The sequence below is a fragment of the Aethalodelphis obliquidens genome, unplaced genomic scaffold (genome assembly GCF_003676395.1).
Source record: "Aethalodelphis obliquidens isolate GAN/ISIS:26980383/991018 unplaced genomic scaffold, ASM367639v1 scaffold6, whole genome shotgun sequence".
NCBI classification, from domain to species: domain Eukaryota; kingdom Metazoa; phylum Chordata; class Mammalia; order Artiodactyla; family Delphinidae; genus Aethalodelphis; species Aethalodelphis obliquidens.
In genome coordinates this window covers 35,336,564-35,344,845 of record NW_020837950.1, presented here as the reverse complement: position 1 = coordinate 35,344,845, position 8,282 = coordinate 35,336,564, and the positions used below count along the sequence as shown (strand labels likewise).

At 36.7% G+C, this 8,282-nt stretch overlaps 1 protein-coding gene across 4 annotated transcripts in view; it reads right to left on the bottom strand.

Moving 5' to 3' along the window:
- Positions 1 to 957: 957 nt before the first annotated feature.
- Positions 958 to 8,282, bottom strand: part of RAB28 (RAB28, member RAS oncogene family) — a 95,552-nt gene continuing 88,227 nt past the window's right edge. For 2 of the 4 annotated variants that reach the window (XM_027103347.1, XM_027103350.1), the window contains one exon: positions 958 to 1,906. In XM_027103347.1, the coding sequence (XP_026959148.1) occupies positions 1,814 to 1,906 (93 nt within the window). In that variant the 3' untranslated portion in view covers positions 958 to 1,813. Of the gene's footprint in view, positions 1,907 to 3,161; positions 3,257 to 5,736; positions 5,814 to 8,282 lie in introns of all 4 variants that reach the window. The other 2 variants (XM_027103349.1, XR_003432213.1) reach the window with 2 other exon arrangements.

Below are 8,282 nucleotides of genomic sequence, written 5' to 3'. Positions count from 1 at the left end.
ACCAGAGCAGCTCACGGCCCTGCCTGCCCCTGCCCAGGTCCTGGGACAGCAGGGAGAGCCAGAAGCAGTCCTGCTCATCCAGCACCAGAACTACCAGGGGCTTTCCCACCTCTGGCAAGTTCCTTTTTCCCTCCAGACTTCGGTTTCCTTAGCCACACAAGATGTGAAATAACAAGTTTTCTAAAATCCCTTATGGCTGTAAGATTAAATGTCCAAAATTTCTACACACACCTCTGGCAAGGCTCCTATGAGGAACGCACCCTGATAGGCACTCCTGAAGGACATGAGAAAATAGAGACCCAGGACTGTCCTTCAATAAGCTCATGGTCTATGAACAATAAAACACAAAGACACAAATAACTGTGATGCAAGGCTGGAAGGTGTAATGGCCATCCAAGAGGTGCTCACGTGGAATTTGCAGCTGTGGAGACAGGAGTGGTTTTGCAGAGGAGAAGCATTCATCCCGTTTCGATGTGGCCAATACAGAGCACCCATATGCCAGCCTGGCACTGTGCCTGCACACAAAAAACGCAACACAACTGTTACCAAGACAGAGAGAGCCCTGCCCTCATGGTGTCTAAAGGCTGACTGAAAGAAGGCAGACATTTAGAGAGAGGGAAGGAATTCCAGGCAGAAGGACCTGTGCAGCAAAGACAGGAAGGCAGAGCATCAGAAAGCATCAGTCACACAGGAGTGAGCCGTGGTTCCACTGGCACAGAGGCAGGCAGTACACAGAAGAGCAGCATGAGAAAAGGTAGGCGGGTAGGATGCAGCTGATATGGAGCTCCTGAAATGCCAGTCTATGGGGTCTGATTTTAACTAGTCCAACAAATACCCTAACAACTCTACGTGACTGAATGTTTATTAAACTTCACATGATCACTGATTTGTATCCAAAAACACTTTGTTTTTCTGTAACTAAAGGGAAGATGGCTGAAAGAAAATTCTCCCCCCAAAGTAATTTAAATAAATTTATTTGCAGGAGAAAAACATCTGAACATCAGGTACAGTCTGATCCACGATGATCCAACAATAGTCATAATTCATTCTGGAAGTACTCTTACACAGCTGGCAGGAGAAAGTCCACATGGAGCATCAGCTGAACATTTATCAGAATTCACAAAGCCATCTAACCTGAGTATTACACAACACGTAATGATCATGATACAATAATAAAAATACAATATCCAATACTCACTACTTTGTGAGCTACAGCTAAAATATAAAGTATTTAGGCTCTTTTTAAAAAAATGAAAAAAATATTTCTATTATAGCTTTATTTCAAGCATTTTCAGTTAGATACAGCTTTATATATTTTCACTCACAATAGACAGCAAGAGAATGCCTTCTTAAGTATCTGTAGATAAAATATATTACTCGTTTAAATGTTTGTACTCTGAAGCATACTTCGCCAGGTATGAGTTCAGATAAGAGTATGAAACTGTGCTGTGGCAAAATCCTGGCTGATGATCAAGACTTAGATAGTTTTCATATTTGTTTAAAACAACTTACATCAGGGAAAAAAGAAGTGAGGACATAAAGAGAACCAACATTATTCTTTTTCAATGAAGCAGTCTAATTCCAGAGAACGGGCTTTCCATTTTGAATTCAAAGTGTGTGGTCCCAAAGTTGAATTTTTTCCAGTCCAAGGAGCTGCCTGCGGCTGAGGCAACAGGCAATGATGAAGCGAGTTGAGAGGAAAGCGTTAACTGAACTACAGAGATGGTCACTGATAAAACAAGTTTCTACAGGTCCTTGAGCCCACACAGAGGCGAAGGGGAGCCAGAACTATCAATACAGAAGAAAAATGTGCTCACTGAACTGCACACACAGAGCTTCTAGGAGGGTTAACAGTTCTTGACATAGGTTCCTGGTTGTAGTTTACAATATCTGCCTTCACCACCCTCTGTCATAAAAGAAAACAAAGTTATTATCAGGACATCAGAACATTTAGAAAGAGCTCCTTAAAGTATATTTTTATTTTCTGAACTTTGGTGAACTCCTGATGATAGACATCATAAATGAAGCAGGAGCTGATATTAAAAGAACCAGCCAGGACCAACTAAGGTCAAGCTGGGATATATTTTGGTGGAGGGTGAGGGAGTAGCGGGGCAGGGGTAATTCTGTTAAGGATGTAATAGCATTTCTTTTACTGAGTCTTCTCTGGTTTTATGACAATAATAACTTGAGGTTACCAAAAGTCTAATAAAAAATTGGCAAATCAATATGAAAAATTAAGCCCTGGTTATAATTTAAAGCAAAGGAATTAAAATTAATCATTTATATATCTTAATAGATAAGATCTCACCATTTCAAAGAATATTATTATTTATTAATATTTCCATAAATCATTATATCCAGTCATAACTTTTTAAAGAATGTTTATCAATCTGTGAGTTAGTGAAGAGATATAAATGTCAGAGAAGTTACATATAAAGAAGAAATGTTTTAAGCAACCCAATTTTTAAAACTGTTCTCCCAAATTCCTAACTTACTTCCAAATAGCTCACTATTGGTTATGAATAATGACTCTAACAAAATATAGAATAATGAGAAAGTTAGAAAATTACCTCATATTCATGTTTTTAAAATAATTTAAACCAAAAGACACTTTTAACTCTTCCTTCCTTCCCTCTAACACACACTTCAAGGAATATCTTAAACAATGAATTTAGCAATATGCCCTAACATTCATCTCTAAGTAATTATTTAAAGTAAAACACATCCTTTACTGTTTTCAACTCTTTTACTAACTCTGCACACACAAGCAGACAAAGAAGGGTAACTCAAGGCAAATTTTAAAAATACTCTTTCAATTACCAGGCTATTTCAGGAAAAAATGGTAAGGAATGAATAATGAAATAACTACCTCAATTCTCCACTTCACTGCACATGTAATAAACACAACCATAAAGACAAATACATTTGAAAGTAACTGAAATATTATTTTAATTTTTCCCCAATTCCTTGTGTAAGTCATAAGTCTCCCAGCAAAGGATCAATTTTTCAAAGTTCTAAACCAGGACTTATGCAATATTAATTCCCAGTAATGTACAATAATCATTTGAACTTCTCTATTCCTAAAGAATAAAGAACAAGACAGCATTCACTAGTTCTCCCCACCCTCCTCCCCCAAACTGCAACAGTTTATCAATTAATACCTGCACTACTGTACTGAACAGATTCTACTCTGAGCAGAGTTGGTATGTTGATTATCTTCTTCCGGGTACTTCACTATTTCTGCCCTGACAATATGCTGTCAATTCCATACAACATAAGATGCAGAAGAAAGAGGAAAAAAAGAAAGAAAAATGGAAAGTTTACTCAATGACTGAAAATAGAAGGGAACAAACACCAAAGGAGAAAAAGAAATACACACATAAATTTAAACATGTCACAAAAGAAATAGCAAAATATATGCATATAAAAGTAAAGAAAATGAACAAAGATCCAAGAAACATTGTTCTCTATAATTCTATTTAATTACTGAAATAGACATGCCTACTGAACCTCTCAGAGAAGCTGTGGGTTCTATTTTTGATATCACAATTACACATAATATATATAACGCCCAATATTTCAGAGGGCAACTAAGAATTTGGGGGCTTTTCTATGCTAAAGTGCAGCCAAGGTACCAATTCAATTTCTTTTTACAAACATTACTGAGGATCTACTATGTGCCAGTTGCTCTACACTAGGAACAAATGATGAATTACACAGGATTTGTTCATAAGTTGCTATGGACCTAATGGGAAGAGAACATGTACACAGCTAGTTGTCATACCAGATAAGTGCTTTACTAGTGGACTTAAAAATATGTTGTGGGAACAAAGAAGGAGTGATTCATTTTCTTTGAAGGTGGGGAGAGGATGCATAAATCAGAGGAAGCTATATGTCATTTACAGTTTTTACATTTAATAATATTTATTACTTTTCAAAGACTTTCTTTTGAAGCTCATTCCCCCACCCCTCACACAACCCTAACCTCCATGTTTCCAAATTCCATACAGAAATAAATAAGTTCAAAACACACTTTTCTATCATTTTAAAAAAAATTCTGACATACAATATTTAAGCACAACAGCTGTTGTTTTCAAATATCTAAGAGTTTCGCTAAATAAAGAATCAAAACTAGTTAGGTTTTTTGATTGCTATAACCCTTAAGATGAAAAGACCACATATGACAAATATGACAGAGATAACATGCTCCCCCAATTTTTTGGACTTGAAACTATCCTCGCTTTTAATGAATTCAAATATTTATTTCAGAAATATCTTCCTTCATAATAGCATCTATTAATTAGCACATACAGAAAAAAACATGTTAATCAGGTTGCTGCTTGTGATAATGTTTATAAAGACAGGATAAACAACTGAGAGTGAATGAACAGGACACTACGGTATATTAGCCTTGGATGGGCTCTGCTTCAGTTCTCTAGCAGGCAGTATTAACTCCTGGATAAGACTCATGATTTACTAGGCACTCAGCCTGATGCTATCAACAGAAGCATTACCAACTGCCACATGACGTATGAGGCGGGGTACATCAGTGAAACGCTGAACACCAGCATCTGGCCTCCCCAAAACTAATTGTTTCACACCAAACTATGGGTTACAATAAAGAGAAGGGATTTTCATAATCAGTAAGCAACTCATTAATCCTCCAAAATGATGGTTTAAACCCTATCCTATAAACACAACCAGGTTACTGACCTGTGGTCAAGACATTCTGGTCAAAGTTATTGACTAACATAAATGACTTGGATTTTCACCATTAATTCTCATCAAATTAATGAAGAACTAACAAGGCAACATCTTTCTTGGGGGCCTTGGCTGTTTGACATAAAGCTTTGCACAAAGTTCCTGAACTGGAAGCCAGAACCAAAGCTCTGCATATTCAGAGCTTTGCTTTCTATGAGTAAAAAAAAGCATAATTTCCATGTCATAAACTTCATGATAGGTGATTTCACAGTAGTCGGCTTGTTTACAAGTCATTCATTCACTGACATTTTCAGAGAAAATGTTTCCTACAAAATACCCACCTTTATTTTTGGAGCCACAAAGTACACTCAATTACTCTCTGCTATTAGTCAGTTGAGTGAAAATAATGCAGTGGCCCTAAGAGGAAGGGAGCTGTGTGGTTGAACACCAGCTTAACCCTTGTTTTGTCAAAGAGTTGTGAGCGGATACTGGAAATGGTAGCTCTCCATAAGGGTAAGAAAGCAAGCAACCTAGGAGTTGAGGTAAGGTATAAGCAGTAGAGACTGACTCTTCGGAAGACACTAAAGATAAATTTGGTCAATTCTACAACTGTGTTTTAGTCCGGATAGTAGTAACAAATTTACCTTTGCAAAAGTCATAGTTTATCATGCTCAGGATATGGAGTAAACATACTTTGACAGCTGAAACACCTGTCACTATCACTCATTCAAAGCAAACCACTATTCTAGGTATTGGAAATATTCATATATATAATACATGATCTCTGTTTTTTGAGACGCATAAGGGTCTAGCATGGAAAACAGATGTGTAAACTATTAAAGAATATTAAATAAATTAAAGAATACTATGACTGATACAAATTCAAAGTGCAGAGATTATAGGTTACCATTTAAAAGCATGGATATAACATTTTGAAAAGCATGATACTTTACACACAGTGGGAGCTTTTTTTTCTGTATAATGTGCCATTATAGGCTGCCAGTAACATTCACAACTTTGGGCAAGTTACTTCACCTCTTTGGTCTTCACCATCTCCTAATCTGTAAAACGCAAGGTTTATCTACATGGTTTTATCCCATCTGGTTTTGAAACTGTATGAAAAAATAAATTTTAAAAGTAAATAGTGAAAGAAAAAAAATGGAATATGATCTATAGGTCTTAGCAATATTTTATTGGAACTGTCTCCTCAGGCAAGGGAAGTAAAAGCAAAATAAATAAATGGAACCTACTCAAACTTAAAAGCTTATGCAGAGAAGCACAGGGAGATCAGCACGGTGCTTTGTGACCACCTAGAGGGGTGGAATAGGGAGGGTGGGAGGGAGACGCAAGAGGAAGGGGATATGCGGATATATGTATACGTATAACTGATTCACTTTGTTGTACAGCAGAAATTAACACTACATTGTAAAGCAATTATACTCCAATAAAGATGTTAAAAAAAAAGAAAAAAAAAAGCTTATGCAGAGAGAAGGAAAGCATCAAAAAAAGGCCACATTAAATAAGCATTAAATAACGAAAAGGCCGCCTAATGAATGGGAGAAAATATTTGCAAATGATATATCTGATAAAGAGTTAATATCCAAAATATAGAAAAAGCTCATACAACTCAATATAAAAAAAACAACAACAACAACAACAAAAAAAAAAACAGATTTAAAAATGTTCAGAGGACCTGAATAGACATTTTTCCACACAAAACATACAGATGGCCAAGACACATGAGAATATGTTCAACAATGTTAATCATCAAGAAAATGCAAACCAGAACCTCAATGAGATTATCACCTCACACCTGTCAGAATGACTACTGTCAAAAGGACAAGAAATAGCAAGTTGGCAAGAATGTGTAAAAAAGAGAACCCTAGTATACTGTTGGTGGGAATGCAAATTGGTGCAGCCACGATGGAAAACACTATGGAGGTTCCCCAAAAAACTAAAAATAGAAATACCATATGATCCAGTAATTCCATTCTTGGGTATATATCTGTAGAAAATGAAGACATTATTTGAAAAGATATATGCACCCCAATGTTCATAGCAGCATTATTTATAATAACCAAGACATGGAAGTCATGTAAGTGTCCATCAACACATGAATGGATAAAGAAGATGTGCCACACACAAACACACACACATACAGACACACAATGGAATATTACTCAGCCATAAAGAGAATGCAATTTTGCCATCTGCAACAACATGGATGGACTTGGAGGCTATTATGTTTGGTGAAATAAGTCAGATAGAGAAAAACAAATATTATGTGCTTTCACTTATTTGTGGAATCTAAAAAATAAAACAAACAAACTAATATAACAAAACGGAAATAGACTCACAGATAATGGAGAACAAACTAGTGGTTACCAGTGGGGAGAGAGAAGAGGGAAGGGGCAGGATAGGGGAAGGGGACTAAGAGGTACAAAATCCTAGGTAAAAAATAAATAAAATACAAGGATGTAATGTACAGCACAGGAAATACAGCCAATATTTTTAAATAACTTTATATGGAGTGTAATCTGTAAACATATCAAATCACTAATATAATATTTTAAGTCAACTATAATTCAATAAAAAAGAAAAGAAACTAATGCATACCTAGTTCAAACCAAACGAAGTCATAGTTTATTAACTGGCCAGTGAAAATGCCACTAATTGGGAATTGTAAAAAATGCATCTAGAGCATACTTAACATATTTGTCTGCCTTCATGTATTCTGGGAGTCCTTGAGGACAAGGACTTTAACTTATTCATCTTTGTATCCCAGATTCTAGTGTTCTGGCAAAAAGTAGACTCTCAAAAAGTGTTTGCTGTATTAATAAGCTGCATTCCCTTTCTTTTCTCCCTCTTCCCTTCCTTGAAAAGCTTGTAAAGTGTGTTGTTAACTCATTTTATATGACTCCCAAACAGGAATAATCTAGGTTAGAAGTAAAATAGCAGAATCTCTTTAAATAATCAGTGAATGGAACTAAGACTAAAACCTTATTATAAATATTTGTCACAAATGAAATTACTATAGTGTCAACTTGTGTGTAACTGGTGAGTCTATAGTCTAGCTCCTTCTGTATAAAATAATACAAAACACTTTATCACTTTGTGACACCGAATTCCCTCAGGAATCTTTCAAATGACATAAAAACTACAGAAAACAGGTGCATAAGCTCTCTCTCTCCCTCCCTCCCTTTCCTCCCTACTCCCCCACTCTCTATAGATACAAAATCTGAACTTCTTTGGTTTTAAATGAACTTTCAGAAGACATCAAATGGCCAACAGGTACATGAAAAGATGCTCAACATCACTAATCATCAAATTAAAACTACAATGAGATAGCACCTCACACCTGTTAGAATGGCTGTCATCAAGAATGTAAGAGGGGGCTTCCCTGGTGGCACAGTGGTTGAGAGTCCGCCTGCCGATGCAGGGGACATGGGTTCGTGTCCCAGTCCAGGAAGATCCCACATGCCGCGGAGCGGCTGGGCCCGTGAGCCATGGCCGCTGAGCCTGTGTGTCAGGAGCCTGTGCTCTGCAACGGGAGAGGCCACTGTTGTGGCCTCTCCCGTTGC